This window comes from Podarcis liolepis (assembly GCF_965112155.1).
Source record: "Podarcis liolepis genome assembly, chromosome: 8".
Lineage (NCBI taxonomy): Eukaryota > Metazoa > Chordata > Lepidosauria > Squamata > Lacertidae > Podarcis > Podarcis liolepis.
In genome coordinates, this window is record NC_139560.1 from 59,093,139 (window position 1) to 59,119,400 (window position 26,262).

Here is a 26,262-nt window from a genome sequence, read left to right on the forward strand (position 1 = left end):
ATCTGACCTGGGTGGTTACATGAGCCTGCCTCTGCTGCTGCTGCTAGAATTATCTCTTGATGTTGGAGAAGGAGATCTGGGAGGACACCTAGGGGTGGAACCATCTGGGCTAAAAGGCAGAGTCTAGAGCAGGGGTCAGCAAACTTTTTCAGCAGGGGGCCGGTCCACTGTCCCTCAGACCTTGTGGGGGGCTGGACTATATTTTTTTTTGGGGGGGGATGAATGAATTCCTATGCCCCACAAATAACCCAGAGATGCATTTTAAATAAAAGCACACATTCTACTCATATAAAAACACACTGATTCCCGTACTGTCTGCGGGCCGGATTTAGAAGGTGATTGGGCTGGATCCAGCCCCTGGACTTAGTTTGCCTACCCATAATCTAGAGTAAAGTGAGCACAGGATCAGAGCCAGAAGACAAAGGCCAGAATTTTTGGGTATGTCTAAAGGGGAGCCCAGCTTAAAAGCTGCCTATGAATCTCATACAACAGAACCAAGAAAGGGTATATACAACAGGAACCAATTAATATATACTGGTACCTCAGGTTAAGTACTTAATTCGTTCTGGAGGTCTGTTCTTAACCTGAAACTGTTCTTAACCTGAGACACCACTTTAGCTAATGAGGCCTCTCGCTGCCGCCGCACTACTGCTGCACAATTTATGTTCTCATCCTGAAGCAAAGTTCTTAACCCGAGGTACTATTTCTGTGTTAGCGGAGTCTGTAATCTAAAGCGTCTGTAACCTGAAGCGTATGTAACTGGAAGCGTATGTAACCCGAGGTACCACTATACTAAGTGAGCAAGCAAACTGAAACAAAGCATTGAACAATAAAACGGGATCACTGTGTATAAGACAAGACATTACAAATAGAGAACAAAGCAGTTTTTTTAATAAATATGTAATGAGATTTCTATTCTGTTCTAGTCTGTTCTATTCTATTCTATTCTATTCTATTCTATTCTATTCTATTCTATTCTATTGATTGGAGTGCTGGCAAAACAATTTTGCTCCTTGTTGTAACTGGTCCCCAAACAAAAATTCTAGCAATGCTATTTTTTAATGGCCAATTCATAGACTTTTGTAGCTGCATCATCTATAGTAGTGAAAAACTGATGGAAAGGGGTTTTTTTTTGTTAGCATCCACATGTACCATTCTTCTTATTTTTTAAATGATCTTTTATAGTGGCCCTCTCTCCATCTCAAGCTGCCCAGAGGACCTTTAACGACAGACATTAACAATGTGACAAAGGCTTGAAAGGATATCCTTAATATTCAGTGACACAACAAAATTATAACCCTGACCTTTCAACTGAAATTAAAGGAGAGAGCATCTTGGGCAAACATATACTCTGTCAAGTAGGCCATTCCCCATGGGTGAAGAGAGCACATTATTTTCTTAGCTTAGGGAGAAGAAGTAGAATTAAAAAATTGCTTGTTCTTGTCACGATAAACCTTTTAATGCCTTTAATGAAAGTTCTTCACTCCCCCTTCATGAAGTAGTTGCAAATTATGGGCAAATTAATGCATCATTTCTGATACCCTTACAATCAGGTTTAATTGGGGCAATTCCTCCAGCGAATTGAAATATGACATTCTTCTTCATTCCTTGTGTTGAATGTTCGATGGAAAGCAGGGCTGAAATGTCAAAGTAAAATAATGCCAATAATTATTCAGAATGTTACATTATCCTTGACCTTGGAATTTAAAAGGCAGGGATGAAGGCTTTTTGTCAAAATTCAGGAAGTCATCTAGAGACTCTACTGACATTTATGATTAATGGGATTGGGCAACGTGAAGGAGAAGAGAGATATGGTACCATTACATTCCTGTATGTGTTGGAAATCCATTGCTAGAGCTCATTAAAATATCTATACTTACCAATCATGGCACATCACTTGTAATCTGGATGCCTTTGGAAAAAGAAAAAGCATCCTACAATATATGATAGTCACAGCACAAGAATATAATTATGTCAAGGGAATGGTGGAATAAGAGGTCTCCTGGCCATGTAATACATTTTAACAAATAAGACACATACATTGGCCTTAACATTTTTACAATAATACAATATTTTAGAGGAAGAAAGGGATTCTAAAGTATGTGGTGGAAGGGGGGACTCAGATAAGCTCTCAATCAGTAGTGGATAGACTTAAGATCTCTCAGACATTGCTTCTGAGGGCCAGATATGCGGGACTGGAGGGCCACCCCCCGCACTAAACTAAACATAGCCCACTGGGCCTGCATTATGGCTGGGGAGCTGTTTGCAGCGCACAAGCCACACTGCCTCACGAGCAACCTGTGTGTGTGTGTGTTACATTCCCTACCAGGAGTGGGCAGGGCCAAAGGCAAAAGTGGGTGGAGCAACGGGTGTTTGATTCTCACATTTGAAAGACAGACTGCATTCCAGCCAAGCAAAAGACACAAGGCTCCTACATACCAGGCAAGCAAGAGGCATCACCAGAGTTCCAGGACACATTCTAGCCATGCAGAAATACTTGAGGAGGGAGTAGAACATGGCTGGTGAGGGGGCATGGCCCGGGGAGAGTCCTGAGGCCCAGAAAGAAAGTCTGGAGGGCTGCATTTGGTTCCTCGTTTTGAGCTGTCCTGCTCCTGTATTAGGCTCTGCCAGGCACTTGACAGCACGTCTATTTTACAGTCTATGAAGGCAGGAAGAAAGGAGAGGAGTTACTGAGCCCCTGGTGAGCTGCTTTTAGCTTGATGGGTCATCCGTTGTTCTGGCTTGCAAAAGTCTCTAATGAATATTTTGGAACTTTCACAGTCTGCTTAACTACTTTATGGATTATTTTAATGACTTGGGGAATCAATGAGTTATTTAAATTTATCAGTAGTTTTGTGCTCACAAGTGTGAAGGTTAATATGCTGGAGAAATTTCAGGATGACGTTCAAAAATCCCAACACTGTGGTATATGTTGCTGGCTGGCAAAGGTTGGTCCGATGCACCTGTCATATGTAATAGAACCTTTGTTGTAGAACTGGAATAGTACAGTTTAATGTTAAATATTTATATTGACTATATTTAGCCCCAATGAAATCAATAGGATTTGCTTCCAAAGTGCAGTGAACAGAACTGTCCAAATCCCATATGAAGCCTCTCAGAAGCCATTGTTTTCAGCCTAGCCTCCCTTAGAGGACTGAGGACTGTTTAGGAAATGGGATAATCTTGTGGTCCTGAGCTCCTTGGGGATAGGCAGCTGATCAGCACCATACATTTAAAACATATTCAACACACATTTAAAGGACATGGCTTCCCCCCACTTAGCTTCTGAACAGAGACTTCCACCTAACCTCCTCCAACAGGTGCCTAGAAATTGCATTTACTTTGGGTTGGGGTGATGCAACTCCTAGGTGGACTAGGATTCCACCTGTGTGTGCAGCCAGCCTTTAAGACTTAGCAGGCTATCTCGCCGTCCAATGCAGCTAGCTAGGCGAGGACCCAATGGCTTTGTCTCCCAGGAATTTGGGAGGGGGGGAGCCCACGATGTGCTGCAACTCCCACCCTCCCCTGAGCAGGGTAAGCGGCCATTATCACCATGAAGCATGTGGGATGGCCCAAGTAGTTCTTCTGCACTGGAACAATCTATGACCTCTCAAAGTTGCAAAGCCTACTGGATGTCTAATATAAAAGTCCAGGTAGCAACTTGTTCCTCCTAAGAATATGTACTGAGCTGTCCAAAGCATTCTGTCTCTAATGAGGCTTCGGCATCCCAGCAGGTCTGTGGAGCAAGAAAAAAAGTAACTTCCAGCAAACGGAACACACACACACACACACACACACACACACACACTCCTTTCTATATAAACTTGGAGAGGTTACATTAGTTTATTTGGGTGTTTGAAAATCTAACTCCAATAGACTTCCTCATCCTTAATTTTTATTTTACCGTGCTTTCTCATTTTATCCTGCACCTCCCACCTTCCCTACAATATCATGTTGTATTGTTGTGAAGAGGGAGAGGGTTTTATTTATGCAAGAGCTGGGTAAGCCTAGTCAAAATGTCGTGGGGGCTTGAGCGTCTCTTTTGCAATGCAAATACGAGAAGAACACCGGTTCCATCAACACTGCAGCTTGCGATGATTATTTTCTCTGTAAATGAGGCAAAATAATAATTACTGTTTGGGATTGGTTTTCTCTAGAGGTCTTGCTCATGAGGATATCGATCTGCTTCTGGGCAGTGTGTTTTTGAAACCTGTTATCCTTAGCAATTCTTGGAAGAATTCCAGCTTCATTCTGTTAGGTCAGACATGTCCAAAATCCATTTCAAGGGCCCCTGGTTGGCTCCTGTGGCAGTTTATTTCGTGGGGTAAAATCCTAAAAACCTAAACAACATCAACCCTAACAAAAAAGCTCAACAACTTCAATCCTACAGAAAGGTCAACAACTTTGTTTGGCCCTTTGGTCGGCCCTCACGGCCCTTCACTTCATCAAATCTGGCCCTCTTTGGAAAAAGTTTGGACACCACTGTGCTAGGTCATCAGTGGCCTTGAAGCAGCAGGGCTCATGGTGGAGGGAGAGGGAATTATATTTTGCTACAGATCTCCATCATTAGTTTTCTGGCCCTATAATAACGGATTAAAGTAGTTTGAAGGGCTATAGCTTAGTAGTAGAACATCTGCTTTGCATGCAGAACGTCCCTAGTTCAGTCCTCGACATCGCCAGGTAGCGCTGGGAGAGAAGGTATCTAGATAGGGCTGGGTCTGAAACCCTGGAGAACCACTGCCAGTCAGAGTAGACAATTCTGAACTAGATGGACCAATGGTCTGAGTCAGTATAAGTCTCCTTGCTATCTCCTTCCTCACACAGCTGCTCTTTATTAGCTGGACTCTGAAAAAGCAATGTCAAGCAAAACCAGGGTTGCATTCACATCCTACATTCAGAGCACATGGCTTTCTTCCCCACAAAGAATTGTGGGAACAGTAGTTTCTCCTCGCAGAGCTACAATTCTCAGCACTCTTAATGAACTACAACCCCCAGTATTCTTGGGGTGGCGTGGACCATGTGCTTTCAATGTATGGTGCAGCTTTGACTCTAGACCAACCAAGCCATATTTTTGGTAGATGCTCAGCTTCCTATTTGCCCACAGAATTGTGTTTCTTTCCTATGCAACTGGGTTCCGCAAGTCTGCCTGGCTGTCTTCTACTTGGAAAGCTGAAGCAGAGATCTGCCCGCCTAAGGTTTATCTTCCTGATGTTCAGAGCCATTTCTCAGTTGCAGGAGTTCAGCAGAACTTACTGCTCAGAAACTTCCAGTTAATGGTGACCTGATATGGCAACAGAATTCCAGGAACCTTTTCTGGCTCCTCAGCAACAGAAAACCTATTTAACTCTTGAGCTGCCCAAAGTATGCTCTTATCTTTCTCTCTTACCCTATATAATTAAGCGGTTCCTCCTCCTCCTTCTCGGGATTATTGCCACAAACTGATGGGTTATTTGGAAGAGCTGGCAACCACAGGAAGGGACAGAATACTGGCAACAGATAAAACAAAAGGATACACACAGAAAGCTATTTAATTAAAAACTCCTCAAGGGGGTATGAAGTGCCAGCAGAGATTTTAGATACCCTGCTGAGCCTCTGTCTGATTAGCTCCAACACATCTGCTTGGTTTCCTAGTGTCCATCTGTACCGTTAGGGAGAAATTTATTCTGACCCTATTCAGTTCCCTACATGATGACTCCACAACGGCAGTTTCAGATTAAACCAGAGGTTGTACATGCTGACAAGAGTGTTTGCATGTAGCCTTAGCTGGGTTGATAAAGCACTCGATGCCAGTGTGCACACGCACACAAAAATTATGCAGAATGTATGTGTAACCTCACCAACATCAGAAAGGGAAGTGAATTCTCACAAAGAAGATCAGGTACATAATTATTTTTCTGACAGCTTCTGCCACATCTGTCCATAAAGAGCAAGGTGGTCTGCAAAATGTTGTTATTGTTGTTTAGTCGTTTAGTCGTGTCCGACTCTTCGTGACCCCATGGACCAGAGCATGCCAAGCACTCCTGTCTTTCACTGCCTCCCGCAGTTTGGTCAAACTCATGCTGGTAGCTTCGAGAACACTATCCAACCATCTCGTCCTCTGTCGTTCCCCTCTCCTTGTGCCCTCCATCTTTCCCAACATCAGGGTCTTTTCCAGGGAGTCTTCTCTTCTCATGAGGTGGCCAAAGTATTGGAGCCACCAATACTTTTTGGTCTGCAAAATAGAGGGACCAATTTACAATCTGGCAAGACTTTTCTATCGATCTTGTTAGCCTTTTTACTATCCAGAACAAGAATAAAAGCCAAGTTTTGGAGTTTTGTGTGTGCATGGGTAAAAAGGGCTGTTATTGTGTACATGTACCTGTCAGGTGTCATAGAATATATTACTAACTGACTTTCATGACGCTCGCAAGGTGGACAAGCACACTCCTTTTCCATTTGCTCAAATGGGTTAAAACCAATTCCAAAACTCAGATAAAGCACTGCTCCAATCATACTTATCCTTGGATTAAGAACTGGACACTTGTGCAATTAAATTATGGACTTTAAGAAATCTGTAGAAATGTAAGCCTTTTTAAAAACCCCTATTCAAGTGAGAAAATGTCACACAACTGGCCTGAAATGTCTCTCTGCACTCAGCTCCTCTGTTTATACTGCTAAAAGCCAGGAATCTGTTTGCAAAAATAGAGAATGAGATTGGAATTGTGGCAATACCCTCTCAAGGGTAAAGGACCAAGAGTGAGAAAGTACACTGCCCATCTTGTAGCCTGCAGAATGCACCCAGAAGTATGAAACTGATAAGAGGGGAAGGAAAGCACTTGAAATGTTGTGAAACTAGGTCACCCCAAGAACCACAGCTTTCAGAGACCAGTACAGAATGACATGAGCAAATTATGAGGACTTCCCTAATTCTTTGAGATGCCATTAAGAAGCCAACACACACTCAAAAACTGTAGCACTGCACTGTTTTTGGCCCATGAGGATTTCTTAAAAGCAGCCTGGTGGTTTGGCTTTCCAAGAAGATGAAGTAAAAGCCATCTTTGTTGTGCTGTAAAGGTACGTGTAATTGCAGGGAAGTGAAGTGAATGTGTAGAGGTCTGTGGTGAATGAGAACAGTCTCCAACTGAGACATTCAAGTGGCAAGATCCATGAAAAAGCACTTAGGAGAAACATGAGCAACAAATAGTTTTTTTATGTCTCTTGCCCCCCCCCCCCACTCCTGGCCGCCCCAAGTAGTATTTCTTAGAAGTTTGCAGGGGAAGTCTCAGGTGTCTTGATTCTTTGGGAGATAGCACTTCTGTTGCCTACAGGCAGATAAATTTATCAGAGCCAGGGACCAGCTTTGCCTTAGAGAAATGGAATGTGTGAAGTTCTCACCAATTTCTACTTTGACAGCTATGAGCATGTCCACATTTTTACCTATATGGAAGCAGAACGGTTGATGTGAAACTTTGAACCATAGCAGTGTTGGTGGTGGTGATGAACAACTTGTATAAGCAGAACTGCTTCCTTTTTAAAATTAGCTTCACAGCTGATTATTTATGTGCTGATGCTCATTCTTTCCAAGTAAACAATGCAAGATATTTTTATAGGCTAAATGGATGCCCCAATACAGTCACTTCCTCACAGATGGTTTGATTCTTTTCCAGGACCTTTAAAAGATATGCCTAGGAATCAAAATACCTAGCCTTTTTACATTCATAGAACAATGGATTCAGCATTGACTTCTGTAATGTTTACAAAACCTCTAATGCTCATGCTAGATAACATATTGTTTGATGTGCTAAATTTCTCGCGGCAAGGCCACTTTAAATTACTAAAAATATTTGTATTTGTAATAGGTTTTGAGAATCGGGAACTGTTCTAGGCTGCTTGATGACATATGTAGTGTAAACTTGAAAGCTTGTGTACTCCCTTTGCTATAAAAATAAATTGCTCAGTTAAGTGTAGGTAGATATATATTTGAAACATTCACACTCTCTCAGAAAAAATAGAGCCACAAGTTTCCATACAAAAACTAGGTGATTCAAAAGCTACAGTCCATAAATGTAATGTGAAGCAAACAATATGAAGTTCACCTATCTTTTATTTGGACAATGGTCTCATAGATTTGCAGTAGCATTGTAAATGCTGTCCTCTTTCCCAGCCTTCCCCAACCCTGAGTTCCCAGAGGTTTTTAAGACTACAACCCCCACCACCCTCAACTATCATGGCCAATGATCAAAGATTATGGGGTTTGTGGTCCAACAACATATGGGACCCAAGACTGGAGAACACAGCTCTATACACTAGCTTAATTCAAGTAGAAAATGCAATGGAGTCATCATTAAAAAGCCATGAATTGTTGAACTGTAATTAAAATCTGTTGGTTACATGTATGATTACCAAGAAGCAAGTCCCACTGTGTTCAGTGGAGCTAATTCTGAGTTGTGCATAGGATTGCAGTCTTAATATCCTAGAGTCCTTGTTTCTTCTGACTGAAACAGATCTAATGCTTTGGAGTTTGATATTGTTTTAAGGATGCACTAACCTTATTTATCTATAAAGCATATCTTGTGCATAGAAGATACATGAGGCTGCTTCTTATACAGTGGTACCTCAGGTTACAGACACTTCAGGTTACAGACTCCGCTAACCCAGAAATAGTACCTCGGGTTAAGAACTTTGCTTCAGGATGAGAACAGAAATCGTGCTCTGGCAGCGCAGCGGTAGCAGGAGGCCCCATTAGCTAAAGTGGTACCTCAGATTAAGAACAGTTTCAGGTTAAGAATGGACCTCCAGAACGAATTAAGTTCTTAACCTGAGGTACCACTGTATTTTGAATGCAACACAATTTTCAGTGTCGTGCCTGGGTACACTGTCATGGTTTAAAGTATATATCCCTTGCACTGATGTGCCAGATTAGCAAGTGTGCACACAGCAGAAGGGTGCATGCTAAAGTGTGCAGGCTGTTTTGCCAGTGATTTGAGTGAACAAGGCAGCTCTTTGGCAGTCTAAGCAACGGGTGCATAACATTATCAGATAGTAGCAGTGGCTGCTGCAGACCTTCTCAAGGCTCTGTCCTATTTCTCCCTCTTCCTGTGTGTATTTATATGATGCTTAACATACATACATATAGGTGTTGCTCTGACAATATTCATTCCACTCTGCTTACTACCACCTGTCTTTTGTAGTTTCTAAGTGGAAGAGGTTGCACAGTTATCGGAACTCACATTCTCTCTCAGTTTGAGATCTCAGAGATAGCAGAGGGGAAGGAGACCTTTGAACAGCCTTTCTGGGAAGCACAAGCCTAGAAGACATTGAAGGCTGTACACACAGTGGTCAGAATCCTGCTGTCTAAAGACATTGCTTCAGGGTCTGATCCACATCAGCCCAGCAGGGAACCCTTACACAGCCAAAGTCAGGAAATCTCTGGCAGTTGTGGCAAAAGCTCCAAGCCTGAGCGGCTTACTAAAAATAATCTCTGAGAAGCACGGCAGAAGCTTGGAAACTGCCTAAGCATACCTCAGTGCTTGGGGCAAGCAATTAGGATTGCATCAGAAGCCCATATTGACTTCCATCAACAAGAAACTAGCATGCATGTGTCCATCATATCTCATTCAACCCCAAGCTCTTCTGAACAAAACCAGACAGCTATCGAGCTCTAAATTTGGTGCTCACTAAGCACCAGTTCACACCCGCAGTGCCACTGTCATCTTTTCTATGCCACCCTCTTAATAGCTGTCACAGCCCGGACTATGCAGTTAAGGAGCGGTGTGTGGGGAAGGCAACCTGCACAAACGCCCGAAGCCTTTGCTTATATATTCCTCCCAAATAGCTCAAGAAAGCCAGCCTTGCAGGAATTCCCTTTTGCTCTTGCTACAGTTCATTTCAGAGACCAGAGAGGTTCACCTAAGGCCTGTGGAGTTTGTGCTAGCTGAAAAGCTAATGGATACATTTTAACTGCTGGTGCCAGGCCTTGTGAATACTAATGAAGTAACAGCAATTATGAGGCAGTTCCCCCAGTCAAGGCAAACATAACAAAAAAGACTTTACAAACCTAACTGGCAATTAGGCCATTTTCTTCCCCCTTCAGAAAGCATGGCCCAGGGAAGAATGTGCTGTTGGATGCCTGGGACCTGGTGCCAGTCACTTTTTCTGCGAAGCCTTTATGCTACCCCTCTAGTGCCCATATCCTAATGTAACTAAGCCTAAATACACAGAAAACCACCCGTTTTCTTTTAAGCAGTTTCCATTTCTGCTCCTTGCATCTGCCATTTTCCTTAGCCAGCCATTGAGGACCCATCTTCTCGGTCTTTGTAAAGCTCTGTTTACATGGATAGTGATGTAACAATGATAACATTTAGGGTGGTTGTCCCTGGTCCATTTACTGGAGGATCGGGGAATCTGTCCATATATTATTGGAACTTCAGCTCCCATCTGCCCTGGCCAGTGTGGCTGATGCAAGGGATGATGGGAGTTGTAGTGTGGCCACACCTGGAATGCCACAGCTTCCCGTCTATCCTTCGGCACCTCACATTTCTGCACACGAGCTTCTCAACACCACAAATTCATTTTCCACAGAAATGTTTGCTGCACGTACAGCCATGCTAAAATTGTGAGACCAGGATACAGCAACAATAGGGGCAACAAAAAACCCTGGCAGAAGCAGTACCTATAACCTCACATCTTGTTTTGCTAAGCTCTGTTCGTGATGCTTCGGGGCCTGTAGTTCCTTTTTTTCAGTTTGGGCTAAATTCAGCTGTGGATATTTGCCACTTGAAAGAATGTTAATCCACAGTAACTGAATGCAAAACTATTACTGAGTAGCACCAGGGTAAGAGAGATGGGCAGAAAAAATCACAATGTGACTGTACCATAGAATACTGCATTTGCCGGCGTAAGCAGCGAGTTGGTCTTTGTGACACCTTGAATTTACATACATTATGACAAGTTTTGTTTTTTTTAAAAAAAACCAAACATACAGGCTATTAGCTGATTTTTATAGACATCACATATTAGGAAACATCCTGTGTGTGGGCAGACCATGCTGTTCTCCCACATGTATTCAGAGGGACTGGAAATCTTTTTAAGTTGTCAGCCCTGTACACAGGGTACGAGGAATTCTATTTTCACTCATTCCACGGTGAGAGATTAGCAGCTTGAAATCACTTTGACAGTTTGTTACTCTATTGCATACTGCAGGGAATTTTAATTCCAACCTGTGAAATTGTAATTGCTTCTCAAAAAGAACAGAGGGATTCTGGGTAATGGCTGCAACCAAGCTCAGTATCAGAGTTGCCAGTTGCTGCCACTTTAGATATTACTTGCTGTTACTCAAAAATCACTCCAGCTTTCCATATGGGGAGCTGAACTGGGGAGTGAGACTAAATTAACAGGAACTGTCAGATGTTCAGAAATCTGCAGGCAGGAATGTGACAGAGGTGGCGGAGTTCTCAGAAGGTACCATTTTCTCTCTTACACACATACACACACCCTAAGCATTGTGTTATTTTTTTTTTCTACCAAGGGGTGATTGTTTGTAGTCAGCTTGTGAAAGATATTTGCATGCGTCCTAGACGTGGCAGGTAGTTCGGGCTGCAATTTATAGATAGGCACAAATCCCTGGGTAGTGAGCATTGAGTCCCCAAGTACTAGACCAGCTTCTCTTTTCTTATCTTTTGGCTACGGCATCGTAGAGTTTGCCCCAATGCCTGTCTTGGCTACTTTCTCCTGGGCCAGGTTGCTATTGTGGGACCTTGCCTACCTGTATTGAATAATCATAGAATCGTAGAGTTGGCAGGAACCCAAGGGTCTTCTAGTCCAGCCCCCTTCAATGCAAGAAAGACCCATGTACTGGAGGAACTTGCACTAGATCTTTAGCTCAGGGTCACCACAGGGCAAATTGAACATACGTTATAGTTATATCAGGTGGAATCAACAGACAAAAGACCAAGGCTTAGAGTAAAAGAATATACAATTTATTACAGGAAAGGATGCATTGCTTTTCACAGAACCAGAAGGCTGATTACTCAGGGAAAGTTCCAAGGGGACTGCCAACACACTTCTTCCAAGGGAGAGGCTCGTAAATTGTCTTGGGTGCCAAGCCCATGGGGTTGCCTGGGCGTTCTGTGGTAGAGAAGTGAAGGCCAGTGGAGTCCTACAGGTGAAGTAGGAGCACAAGGCTGTGCATTGCCTGATGATTCAGACAAAAACAGATGATAAAAGGGAGCAGGAGGGTATGAAGGGCAGCTAAGCTGACCAAAGGTTGGAGCCACCTGAGCTAGGATACTTGCCACCAAAATGGAACACTGAGGCTTAAGAAAGAGATCTCTTAAAGGGTCAGTCGCCCAGGGAAGGAACCAAAGGAAAGAAGAGCAAGGTTTCCCAAACTTGGGTCTCCAGATATTTTTGGACTACAACTCCCATCATCCCTAGCTAGCAGGACGAATAGTCAGGGATGATGGGAATTGTAGTCCCAAAACTGCTGGAGACCTAAGTTTGGGAAACCCTGGTCTAGAGTGTGGGGTAGGGGGAATCAAAGTGCCCATATCCATAGGATTTAAGTTTCCAACCTCAGGTGATGAGTGCAAAGGTATGCCAAGTGCAAATCAGGGTTCTCCTTGCAAATATCTGCTGGAGTGTTCTCACCTCAAGTCATGTTAATAAGTGCAACTATGAGAATTACTGGGTGGCTTACTCTGTCAGGAGGTCAAATCAGGATGACGGAACTTGATTAGAGGTCAGGTAGAAGGGGAAGCGGGGTTATTGTTTTGTTTATTAAATTACACATTTTTGTGTTGCAATATGCTGTAAACTGCCCTGGGATCCTAAGATGAAGGGCAATATATAAATTTAATGTGTGTGTGTGTGTGTGTGTGTGTGTGTGTATGTTTACATGTTTCAGGTATCTCATGGTAATATGATTGGCAATAGATTTTACTTTACTTTAGGCCAAGTGTTACGGTTGACAGTGGTTTCTGTAATCCCCAAAGTGAGAGCCTGGAGATGGGGAGTGCTTGGTATGAATGCTTGTGTGTGTGTTGCTGCTTGCTGTGTATGTTGGCATTTTGCTAGCTTTGTCACGAGTCTCATAGCGAAGTTATGTGGGGGATTGTTGCTTAAGGATGTGACACTGAACTCTGGGATTGGCTGCACAGTGTGGATAGTTTGACTGAAGGGTGTGCAAGAGGAGTGAAGTTTGGGTATTTCAGTTTATAGTGTTTATGTGTTTGTTGTGAGTCTGTTGATTATGTAAGGGTGTGTTTGAGTGGAACTGAGTGGGATGCATTTTAGCTGTGGTTAGATTAGGCTGTGTTTCTTTTTGTTTAAGGGGCTGGGAATTTAATTGGCTCATTTAATTGCATGATTGATTGGGCATATGGTAGGTTAGTGTGATTATTTTTATTTTTATTTTGCTTAGTTGCTAATTACACTATTTAAAAATGTGGCTGTTTGGGGAAATGTTTTATGCCAATGTTTAAGCTGTTAATTGTGGTGTTTTATGTAATGCAGAATTTCTCTAGAATTTTTTGTATTTGATCTTTTAAGATAGGCTGTAAACTACTTGGAGATCCCCCTTCTCAAAAATAATATAAGCAGTAATAAATAAAAACAGATAAATTTCTATACCCATCCACTCATGGAAGAACAATGAAGAGACAGATTTATCCAGTGTTCAAGTTAATGGGCTTAATATCCATCAGGCCAGTAATTTAATTTCCAGCAGAGAAATTCAAGAGCAGATTACTTAGGGTCTTGCATCTTTTGAGGCCTTGGTTTTAGGCATGGTTTCAAATATGTATTGTATGCTGCACTAGCATACCATGGGAGGCTGATTGCCCTTAGTGTGGTTTGGAAGATATATGGTGGAAATTCCACCTAGTCAGTGGAACAGCATCTGGAAAGTAGAGCGGCTATTATCTGCTTCTATCTATATCAGAGAGGATATATCAAAAACAATCCACAGATAGTATTATACCCATGGAAAGTAACACACAAACTGGGTACCGTGACCCCAGACTGCAGGTCTGGTTTCAGTCAATCTGATACTTTTATTCAACTGTGGTGGGAGTGTCCCTAGGTAGTGAGAATTTGGGATGGAGGTACTCATGAAGATCAACCCTATAATGGATAAAGCAGAGATACTCGTAGCAAATTGGCAGGAGGCATTCTGATGGGTGAAAACCAACCAAGAAAACATTCTGCTTTACCCAACCTCATTATTTGGGGAACTGCAAAATTGTGATCTGCACATGTTCTTGCTTTAGGAAGCACATATGGACAGATGATGCATTAGCCAGGGACGAAAGACACCAAATGAGGGAATAGCAAAACATTCACCACTTTCAATATTGCCTTATCTCCTCTGGACCTTTATGTATTTGAGAGAATGGATTCTAAAGCGATTTACTGTATTTTAGTTTTGTTGTTTGCATTTAGAGTCTGAACTACTCATTCTTATGAACATGAAGAAAATATATAACAATACAGTGGTGCCCCGCAAGAAGAATGCTTCGCAAGACGAAAAACTCGCTAGACGAAAGGGTTTTTCGGTTTTGCGTTGCTTCGCTAGACAAATTTCCCTATGGGCTTGCTTCGCAAGACGATAACGTCTTGCACTTTTTTTTAAAAGCCGCTTGAAGAGGCGCGGTTGCGATGGACCGTGCTTCGCAAGACGAAAAACATCGCAAGACGAAAAGACTCGCGGAACGAATTCTTTTCGTCTTGCGAGGCACCACTGTACAAATCAATAGTTACAACTTTTATAGTCTGAATGCCCAGCAACTTTTGAACTGAACATTTCATTAAAACACAAAAGATGACATGTTTCTAGATACATTAAGAAAGTTTAATAAGGCTTCACATAAGCGCATTATCAACTGTTTGACTTAAGAAAAATACTTCAATAACTTAATTTTCTAAAACATACACCTATGGGTGGCAAATATGAACCTGGTATATGCAGACAAACACTTTCTTTTAAAATGGAAAAGCGTGGAAAAGCCTGTTAACTTGATCTTGGAAAAATAACTAAATAACTTATACCAATGTAGGAGAGTCATATCTAGATTATGATTACAAGGTAAGGCCTTGGCATATAAATTGTCCGACTTTTTACTCTGACGTTTCCAACCATCTTGTTATATTTCCTGACGATGTCATCATTCAGTTCAGATTTCCACTTAAACACCTCGATAGTAAAAGGCAATAAGGACTGCCAGAAGAGTCACACTTAGTGACAGCGCCTTCAGTACACCTCCCCCTTGTTGCCAAGGCAACGGCATTGCCATCCTGTAGCTCAATGGTCCTTTATGCCTCTCAGCAGATGGACAGGCTTTTGATTCTGAGCTGTTCTCCAGTGCATGTCTGAACTCCTGTGGAGAAATGCAGAAATTAAATTGAGAAAGATGCAAAGAACATTTGGCACGTATCAAGTACAAAGGAAAATTCCCTTCAACTTTCAACAAGCCAATTCTCTTGTAGCTTAGAATAAATTAAATAATATAGTACAATTGTATAAAACTAAGAGTTGCAACATGGAATTGGCCTTTTCAATGAAATTAACTGCCAAAGCAATAAAGCTGTTAACATCACTGTAGACTAAAATCCTATTTTACAATATAACTCATGCCAATTCATTTGAGATCTGTATTTTCCCTTTAGTATTTCTGTTTCCTTAAAAGGCAAATCTGCAGTCAGTGATAAAGTGGACCAGCAGCACTGTTGTCTTTCCCATTGTACAGCACCACTAAGTCTGATAATTGTTTCTGTCCCACAGTATGCCAGCTCAGCAGTCTTCTAACATCCTCTGCAGTTCTTTCCCCATCTCTCTCAGGAGGTGCCTGCACTAAAACATCCATCTTATTGATCATACTCGGAGCTACTTTTCCACACAGGGGGAAAAAAGCATGTGTGATTGGCATGTGCATCTATTTCACTGCACACACTCTGGAAGATTATGGCCAACTGTAGCTTCCCAGCACCTGAAATGTGCACTATTTCATTGTTTTCTATTATAGATGTCATTTGGGAGGAATATCCAGGTGTGCTTACAACCGCTTTTGCTGCTAAGGTTACAAACCTGATGGAAACATCAGGTACATACTCCTGTTGTTCTTCTATTGGTGCATTAACAGTAAATCCATCACTGCCCAATCTGACTTACTCCAGCAGTCCTTTGGTTCTTACTGACGTGGTGTGACTAAAAATACTTATCAGTCAGGTCTCTGTCTTTGTCTCTTTGCCCATCTGCCTCCCCTCTCTGTGTACATTGGTGCCTGCTGGCCCTCTTGTTTTCATACCTTGCCTATATAATTTTCCTCCCCATCACTGCCCTACATTATTTAGCAATCCTCCTTCAGATGAATTCCTGGCTCGTGATCAACTTTGTCTTTGGAATGATCATCTTATGCTACAAGTGCATAAACCTGCTTCCAATATCTCATCTAGACCTTTCCAGGAGATTCCTCCTGGATCTTCAGTTCAGAGCTAGCCTTTGATCCCACAGGGACTCTCAGTACCTTGATTACTTCAGCTGTCAGGCACCCATCCCAAAATACACTGGTGTCATCCTTATTTACCAGTACGTGTTGCTATCTTTATTTGGGCTAATAGCAGTATAGCCTTGGCAGCAAGCACAAGGTTTAGTAGTCAAGATTACAAGGTACATGAGCAAGGTAAGAGGTTCATAAGCAAATGAAAGATGTTCCAATGGTTGACCTAGCCCTCCCACCAAGCTTTTAAAGATGAGGCAACTTGCCCTATGTGTCGGCTATGTGCGCACTGTCTGATTCCACTTATGAAGGCAACACCTGGTTCTTGATGATAAAACAGTGACCTGCCTCTCTGCTTCCAGCTCTGCCACCACCTCTTCCTCCTTCAGACCCTCCTGGCTGGTTGTAGTCCTCCTCCCTCCCTGATGAGGCTCTGTGCTCCACCAAAGGGGCATGCCAGCAGCTCTGCTTCTCCCTCTCGTGACATCTAGGCTCATAAGGAGAGGACCCCTCTGCATCCCTGGGTGCCAGCCTTCCAGCACCCCCACCCTGGCCCACAGATTCCTTTTTAAACATCTAAGGCAGCAATGACTTATGGTGCATGAATGAACTACAGGTGTTGGAAACTTGTGGAACGTGAGGTTGCTATGCAGAAAGGTGTTAAAGCCATGGGAATAAAAGAATACTAAACTGTATCCACCATTCGGAAGGTAGTACTAGGCTTCCATCATAAAATATTACATAAATAGATGGCTATTTCCATGTAGCGACAGACAGAGTAATTAAAATCAATTGCCTAATGAATCTGAAAAATTAATAACTGGCTACAGCTATTCATTCCTGGAGTCAAAGCTAATTAACCTTTATATGGAGAAATAAACTGGAAACCACAGAGTACCAATTATTAAACATTTCACTAATTTGCAACAAAAGCTACCTCATAATAGACTTCATTTTGTAGACTGATTAAACTTGGAAGAAAAGCTTGCACAGAGGAATCTAATTATTTCCTTGGATGCCTATTAGTTTTCTTTATCCCATTATCAATTTACAGTATACCCTATATTCAGTGAATATGTTTTACTTTCTAAGTGATAAATTTTTACATTTATAAATTGTGCTTAGACAAATGCCTAATTAATACCTAAACTAGAATAGGAGTATCTGTATGACCAAAGAAAGCCTAATGAGTGCATATGGTTTGCTGCAGGGCCAATCTTTCTTTCAGAGTTTCAGCCAGGGCCAAGAGTTCCAGTGTGAAGAATGCTCCATTTTAGTCTTTAATTTGGTAAGCTAACAACATCCAAGACTCTCTTGACAGAGGTTTTTATGATATGGTTTACTTGCTGGGAAAATGTCCAAGGCATCATTGATTGGATTAAAAATCCAAATTTATTGATATGTCTGTTTGAAAAAGCTTTATTAAGACATTATCCACAAGCATTATTATTGGTCAACAGTAGTTTATGCTCCCGGGGTACAAAGAAAAAGGCACTTTAATCTTCTATAGATCTGGGATAAATACTAAGTAAGAACAAGTCCTGCCCCAAATCCCCACTAGCTTCTGTAGTTGATGATTAATTAGAATTTATGTGGGAAAACATGGGACATGAAGGGGTAATTGTGTATTCAGATGAAATGATGACAATACAATTTAAGTTTTCTTTAAGAATCAACTTTGGGTAAAAGGTTCTCTGCTTAGTTTGAGTTTTTTTCCAAATTAGATCCATCTAAATTACTTTTTGAGATCAAATATCCAATTAAGAGTTTTAATAAGATAGGAGAAGGACTAATAAACAAAGCTTGTGAAAAATCTATAAAATCTTGCAAAAATAAAAATATAAATTTGAAAAAGGTATAAAAAACACAGTGAATTGTAACTCTGGCATCAAAGAGAAAATATCTATGCAAATATGGGAACATTTTTCAATAACTGCCAAACCTTTCTCCTAAATATGGACGCTTGAGGAAAATTACTACAAGTTGCTTATGGGAGTTTATTGCTGCTTTCCTGATAAGCAAGACAAAAATGTTCTTGAATTCCTGTGAAAGGTGATATTTATCATTTGTGATAGACTTGTTCTTGGACCACCAGAATCAAAGAAGCACTGTATGGAAAAAGATAAATATTATAATGGAAAAGATATAGGGATGTACTGAACATTGGATTCACTGTTGCTTCTTCTTACCTATAGGAATTGATATATGATAATAATAGTAAGAATGGTTTTTGTAGAATACTGGAAACAAAAATTTACAAACACAAATGGGCTAGATAAAATGTAGGAACATGCAAAAATAATCAAATATGCAACAATATAGGAAGAAACAGCAATATAAAGAATAGGATACCATTATATTTTGATCATGAATTTTCAACCGTTTTTTGTAATAAATGCCCAAGGCATATTAATGAGCTTACAATCTACCACCCTTAAAAACTGGACGTCCGATGGCAGTACATATCCGTGGCATCAAAACTATTTTGATTATTTTTTATATCAGTCATTAGATCTAAGAGAATTAGAGCAAAGCATGAAACTATTTGTTTTTTGGACAGTGGCCTCCACCACACGAATCACATAGTAAATACCATTAGTATACTGTCAGTCCCAATATTTAGCAAATATTTAAAACCACTCAGAGAATGAGTTCAGTGTCATGTCTTGAAGTCATGTTAAATCCAACATTTGCAGCTTGAAATTAACTGTGTCTTGAGAAGCCTCATTACTAATGGGGATTCCTCCCCCCGCCCCAAACATCATAGATTTACATGAAATCCCTGAAATGCCGCAAGGCGCTCCCCCGCCCATAATGACAGAATTTTAATAATTAATCCTTTCCTTTTTTGACAATGCAGCATGAAATATGTACGTTTTTGCATGAAAGAAGTGGAAACTGAGAGCAGCCATCCCAGTTCACTTTAATGGGCACTTTGTTCAAATTGAACAAGAGAAAGGAGAAGCAAAGAACATATATTGGGGGGAATGGAACTGTTAATCAAACCTCAGTAATAGATTATATTTTATGAAATTTTATGAAAGTCAGGTGTAAAAATTACCAACAACACGGCAAACATATTAACTGTTCTGGAAGTAGCCTTTCAACTTGTTTTGGCTGTGACAGCAGCAGAAACAAAAGGTTTTACTAATAAGGCATAATATAAATTATTAACACTTCCAGTGTATGATCAAATGCATTTCAGAGTATTTGCTGAATAATTCTGACCTGATGTGTGCCAGTAATAATATGTATTTGCGCACTCTTATTCAGTCTCACTCATTTCCCGCTTTCTGATGCACCTGCAACCTACAAAATAAATCTAATAATTATAGTGCAGGTTTGCATGAGATCTTACTCATGTACACCAAGACTGACATTATAGATTGGAAGGAGTATATACGTAAAACACAGCTTCCCTTATTCTAAAATAAACAAATCACCTCTTGACCCATCTGCTCTCGCCAATTATTGTGCAATTTCCTTTCTCCCCAAACCCACTGAGCATACTGCTTACTCCTCAACTTTCTCTCCTTCAAGCCTGATTTGGGTCCCCCTCCTTCTACCCTCAGCACTCCACTAAAACTGCCCTCACCAAAACTATCCTGCTAAATCCAAAAAGTCTCTATTCAAGTCCTCATCCTCCTTGGCTTCTCTGCCTGCTTTTGATACAGTTGAACACTCCTTCCTCAACTCCTGTTTCCTCTGTAGGTCTTGATGATTCTGTTCTCATAGAATCTATCAAATCACAAGTCCCATGTTTATACAGGGACACTTTCCCTCTTTTTCCCCTTTCTCCATTGGTCACCTTTTTGTTACACAGGAACAGATCTGTTCGGTACGTAGGAACATTAGTAGCTTATGGAATCATGTGCACCCTTCACATGCCAGTGCCAGTGGTCCTGGTGGCTGACATGGGATTTGATCACTCGCCAAGCGCAAGTCTGTCAACAGACCACTTTAGTATTCCCTGAGTTCACCATGAATACAAAGTTGTTTATATAAAAATCTCATGGCTCCATTGTCTTCTCACACACCAAAGTAGTGTAGGTGCTTTCTGTGCCGGCTGGCATGCATCTCAACACCAGAGGGAGTGACTGAAGACTCTTTTTTTAATTTCATGCTCAGTCAAGTTTAAGAGTCATTAACAGAACCTCTCTCCCTGGAAATGTTAAGTTCTGGCACCTTTTTTTGATTTACCTAATCAGCAGTGGGATAACCTCACACAAATGTTCCTAATGCATGCAGGAAAGACCTCTGCTCTCTGAAAGTTGCTGCTAGGGTGTTGGGTAGGTTTTTTGGCATGTTTCCAAATTAATAATACTGTTCCTTTCCAAACACATTCTATCTATTCATACCATATACGTTTCTAGAGAAGTTACTTTGATTCTTGAGTAAGCTCTGTGGTCTCAAAAGGGAAATAGTTGCTCAATGGCGCAGCTCAAATTTATTCTACCAGTTTTAATGGATGCTATGTAGCAGTGTGTCATCTATTAATGCCAGGCATACATCACCAAGGTTTGGACCATGGCTTACTGCTCAAGCCCCTCAGTTCAGGATCATAACAGCAAGGTTCCTAGGCAAAGTTTGAGCCAGGATTTTAGTCATGTTGTGTGTGTGCTAGAGTCACTATCAAATTGCTAAAGGAGAAGACTGTTGAAACAACACAGTTACTGACAGTGATGTGTCACACAGTTTATTATGAAGCAATGAGGCACACTTCAGATACTGCCACCAGCCAGAGGGAGCCTCTTAGGGCCACTGGGAGGTTGTACCCCATGGCAAGAGCGAGAACCACGTACACTGGCAAGAAAAGGAGCAGTTGTTCCAAGGTTCCTTCGGCCCTCTTTGCATGTCATGGTAAATAATAGTTAAGGTTTGTTTTTGGCTTACTGGTGGTGGTTCATGATATCTGGTTCAGTAATAAAATGAAGAGAGAGGCTGTGGTTTGTTTCTCTCACCTGCTAAGCAGGCAGGAACAAAATGGCCCAGATCAGGATGTTCATGGCCAAAAATAATCTATGTGCAAACTTGGCCCTTGTGAGCCTGTGGGCAGGGACTGTTTTATCTTTGAATATCTATACAATGCTTAGAAAATGCTAGGCACTTTTTGAGTGTTGATCAACAACTTATTGATATTATAAGGCCTTGAACAAGATGTAGAGTTGAGGCCACAGCCTACGCGTATTACTGCCATCTAAAAACATCCCAGCTGCTTGACTTGCCTGCCACCCTCTTCCCCAGTCCAATCGTTTGGTGGCTCCAACTCATTTATTTGTATGGCAGTATTTCTGAAATTTACACTTTAAAATCCAGAGCGGGGGAAGGACTGGTAGGAGATCTGCATACAAAAGTCTGTATTCATGAGCAGAGAATAGAGTACTAGAAACTGTGTGATCCAATTAAGTTGACTATTAGTAGATTCAGTACAAATAATCTGATGTTAGGATTTCATAACTCTTTGCAAATATTTTAAGTTGTGCAAAACCCAGAATATTTCAAATATGTATGTCTTATTTTGGTATGACTCCCACCTTCCTTGCAAAACAGAATTTCCCTCTGAACATTTAAATACCCAACATATTGAAGCATAAAGCCACTCAGATGTGAAAAACTGCATTTCCCATTTCTCCAAGCCACACTTACTGGAGGGGAAAGAGCTCACAGCAATATGGCTTATCAATATGTAGCAGTCAACCAGCCAGAGGTGTGGCATAATTTATCTTTGCAAGAATGCTTTTTAATCCTCATGCATCACTAAGTAGCAAAAGTAATTCCTCTCTCTCTGCAGGTTAGTTACATTAAATCATTTTAAAATGTTTATGCTGAAAACAATCTGCTTGTATCATAAATGTATGATCTCAAAAGTCCTAGGCAATATAATTTCTTGCAAAATAAGAGAATCTGAATCCACGTGAGCCTCTTGGATTGCTTCCACAAGCTTAGCAGGCAGTGTTTTCTGCCTATTTCAGTTTCTTTTGTGAAATTCCAAGTAGTTCCACTGAAATGCGTTAATGCCAAAACCATCTATCAGGAGTCCAAAGAAAGAAATTGTGGACAACATAGGAGATACTTGAAAATGACAACCATATGATATGCCTGGAGGAGAAAGGAACACAAACTTACAGTACAACCACCTCATGACCTTGGCTGGTTCAGGTTTTCAGATGCTATTTTTGGCTGTTAACTCTCTGACTCCGAAGGCACCACAACAGTAGCTTTATATACTAAAATGATGTCTGATGAAATAGGAGCATGATTTCTTCCTCCTAGGGAATTCTGGGCTATTAATCTATGCTAACAGTGTTCTCAGCTTCTTTGTTTATGTGCAGACATGCATGTTAAACAGTTCTGGTAGGAAAGAAGCTTCCAACAAGATAAGCAAAATTTCTAATGCTTATCACACATAATAGCCTTGGAAAGAATGGGCAATATGTTGTTCCTATAAAGAAACCTTCTGAATATAATGATATTATTCTCTGATGTACTTGCGTTCTTTAGCAGCTATTTCTAGACTAAAATTAATGTGAATACTCTACAAAGCAGTTTCCTATCTTAAATAACTGTTTCTTTAAAAGAATTTGCAGTCAAGCACACAAAAAACCTTATAGCTGGCAAGCAGGACTCTTGTCTGAGACTAATGAACATAACACAGCCTAATGCAGCCTCCACTGTAGTGAAAGCTGCATTGGCTTCAGGGTTCAGGGCCTCCTCTTGCATGCACCTAGAAGAGGTAGAACACACAAGCTAAGAATTGGGTTATGCTGCTCTTGATGATCTTGGTTACCCTGTGGAAACAGGAGCACTGTTCGGGGGGGGGGGAGGGCTCTGCTGGTCTTGGGGTCCAGGCAAATGCCCACTCTTGCCACCCTCTGGAGCTATCCCTGAGGGGGAGTGTTTATTTCACAAACACAAAATGCAGTTGCACAGAGAAAATTTCCTGCTAATGTAACTCAGAGAGCATGCAAAGAACTATATGTGGTCAGGATACTTGCGGAGGAAAATGCTGAGATAGTCATGTCAAAGCTGAAGCCGCCAAATATACAGTTTATCAGGGATTGCTCAGAGGAAACAACAACAGTGCTCTAGTCCAAAGATTGCCATAATGCAAGAAGCAGTAATGGGAGCAGATTTCAGAACTCAAGCTCAAATATACTTTATTCCCCCACCCCAACATAAGCATAGTCAATATATCAAAGTATGTTGTGTATATAAAGGAAATTGGGCCACATAAGTTCCTATCCCCTTTTGAAATAATAGGCAATACAAACATTGTGTATATTAGTTATGAGAGTAAATTAAAAGTTAATTGTTCATTCATTGAGTTGATTATCTTCGCAGTGGTAAAAACCATATTAAATATCTAAACTATTACCGGCATGTGAGCTATTCTTATCTTCCAATAGTACATGGAACACAGAATGTACAATTGGATTTTCTAAAATATTGCAAAAAGACCCCCTGCCAGGAACTCAATCAAAGATCTTAGGTGTGAAAAATTACGAGATGAGAAAGGAATGCCCAAACTGGCTTTTCACAAATGGGTCACTGATCTGTCGGACATCAGATCTACGTTCAACACTTTTTTCTTTACTACTTCTTACCTTTACACATGCAGCTTTCATTTGCTTTTTTATTATTAAAGTCCGCAAATTTAAAACTGCTTTAAACTTTTGTGCTTTAGAGAATAAAGGTTGAGAGGAAAGAGTGTTAATAGATGTTTTAAGGGTCAAACCTTCTGTGCTACATATACATATAATTAAGAACATCTGAATCATCTGAATCTTCTTCTGATCTTTAGCCCGGTAATGGAAAAAACGCTCTCTCACAATTTATTTAAAACCCAGTTTCTTCTCAAAAGATCAAGGGTGGGGAGGGGCAAGGGAAGGGTGGGTATGCCTTAATGTTCAAATGAAGTTGTTACTAGGATCAAAGCTTCATCTGACTGAAAACCAGGTTGAAAACATGTGAGCCACAGGTTCCACTGCATTTGAAAAGAGTATTTGGGGTTGCAAAGGAAATACAAAAGGAGGAAAAGTAGTCACCTCACCATAATTTGGACTCCAACTAGGAAGAAAGATATTGCCATTTATAATGAACAGCACTATATCATGTTTTGGGTGAGTGAAATTCTTTTCCTGGGGATCATCCTTACTCTCAAGAGAAGCCTAAATGGAAAACTGTTGATGACTATTTGACACAATTGGCTGGAAACAACTGACCCTGACATTTTTTTAAAAAATGATGAAAAAGAGTAACTATGTTTCAGTTCTTTCTGCTGTGCAACCTGGGGGAAATGTATGAAATGTTGACTTTATTCCTTTTGATATTATTGGCAGTTAACCATCTAACATTTCTAAACTTCAGTTCTAACCAGCAAACTCTCATTTTTGAGCGAAACACTTTATACTCTTGAATCAAAATAGACAAAATTCACTTAAACTCTAACTCTGTGGGTAATACATCTATAATTGTGGATAGTCTTTTGTTTCCTTAACCATCCTAGAGGACATTGTTTTAGTCACTCTCAGGTTAAGTAAAGCATTTCATTGTCGGGAGAATGAAAAGAAGCTGCCCAATTTGTGCTAGACTTTGGACTTGCTCCTGAATGAGGATGCTGATCTAGCCCAGTGTTTCCCAACCGGTGTTCCGCGGCACACTAGTGTGCCGTGAGACACCGGCTGGTGTGCCGTGGGAGGAAGGCGGGCGAGTCGGGCGGTGAGAGGCGGCGGCGGCGGCGAGGATCCGCGTCGAGCCGGGGGCGGCTCCGCGGTGGTGGTGCCGAGCGGCGGGGCAGCGCGCGCAAAAGGGAGGAGCGCGAGACAGCGGAGGAGGAGGAGGCCGGCATGTCCGGGCAGCAGCAGCAACAACAGCAGCAGCAACTCCCGCCGCCGCCCCCTCCTCCGCCCGCTATCGCCGCCGCCGCCTCAGCTGCCCTCGCTCTGCTGCCTTCTCCCACCCCGGCAAGGGGGAGGGAAAAAACTTTCGCTTTTGTGCGTCCCTCCCGGCGTGACGCTGCGCGCTGACGTCACGGGGCGGGGCTTTAATGGTGGTGTGCCGCGAGTTTTTTTCTGGCTAACAGGTGTGCCGTTGCCCAAAAACGTTTGGGAAACACTGATCTAGCCTGTGTAGCAGAAACCTAATTAGGGAAGGAAGGAGAGGTCAAATTGACACAATTATACCCACCAGGTTACACATGCAGCAGGAGGTAGGAACCAGGGGTAGGGAGGCAGAGTTGTACGGAGCTATTGGAAGCCTATCAAGATACACTTTCAAGTGACCTCCTGGTTTAGAGTGTGTGAACCTTGGGTAACAGACAGGATTGGGATTCTAATGATTTTATTTATTTGTTTGTTTATTTATTAATTATGTTTAATATATTGTTTTTCATCAAAGTGTTTTGCATAATTATGTATTTATTTGATGTGTTTAGATGCCACCCACCATTTGTCTCCTTGCCCGAGCTAGGTGAGGCACTCTTGGGGGTGGTATTGGTTTCCCCCAGATTACATGAAGCTGATGGGAGAGGTCATGCTGACAGCCAACTCTATCTCTCCATTTCAACTGGTGCCAAGAAGGCTGTAGATATACTGGACTGTGGTGTGGGGACAATGATGGATACGGGCTAAAACCTGAGGCTTCATCTATAGAAAGCAGAGATGCTGATGGTCAGTAGACAAACTGGTCCAGGAGAGGATGTACAACCGGTTCTGGATCCAGACTGCAACTTGGGAGCTACTATTAGATCTGACAGTGCAGATCTTGCTGGCAACTGTAGCTAAAATGTGTG

At 41.6% G+C, this 26,262-nt stretch overlaps 1 protein-coding gene and 1 long non-coding RNA gene across 9 annotated transcripts in view; one reads left to right on the forward strand and one right to left on the reverse strand.

The window, feature by feature from the left end:
* The window catches only part of LOC310714003, a 105,496-nt gene that overhangs the window by 59,861 nt on the left and 19,373 nt on the right, over positions 1-26,262 (forward strand). The gene's annotated exons all lie outside the window — the stretch shown is intronic.
* CDKAL1 (CDKAL1 threonylcarbamoyladenosine tRNA methylthiotransferase) overlaps positions 11,936-26,262 on the reverse strand; it is a 236,361-nt gene continuing 222,034 nt past the window's right edge. For all 4 annotated transcript variants that reach the window (XM_083518684.1, XM_083518683.1, XM_083518685.1 and 1 more), the window contains one exon: positions 11,936-15,353. In XM_083518684.1, the coding sequence (XP_083374810.1) occupies positions 15,162-15,353 (192 nt within the window). In that variant the 3' untranslated portion in view covers positions 11,936-15,161. The remainder of the gene's footprint in view (positions 15,354-26,262) is intronic.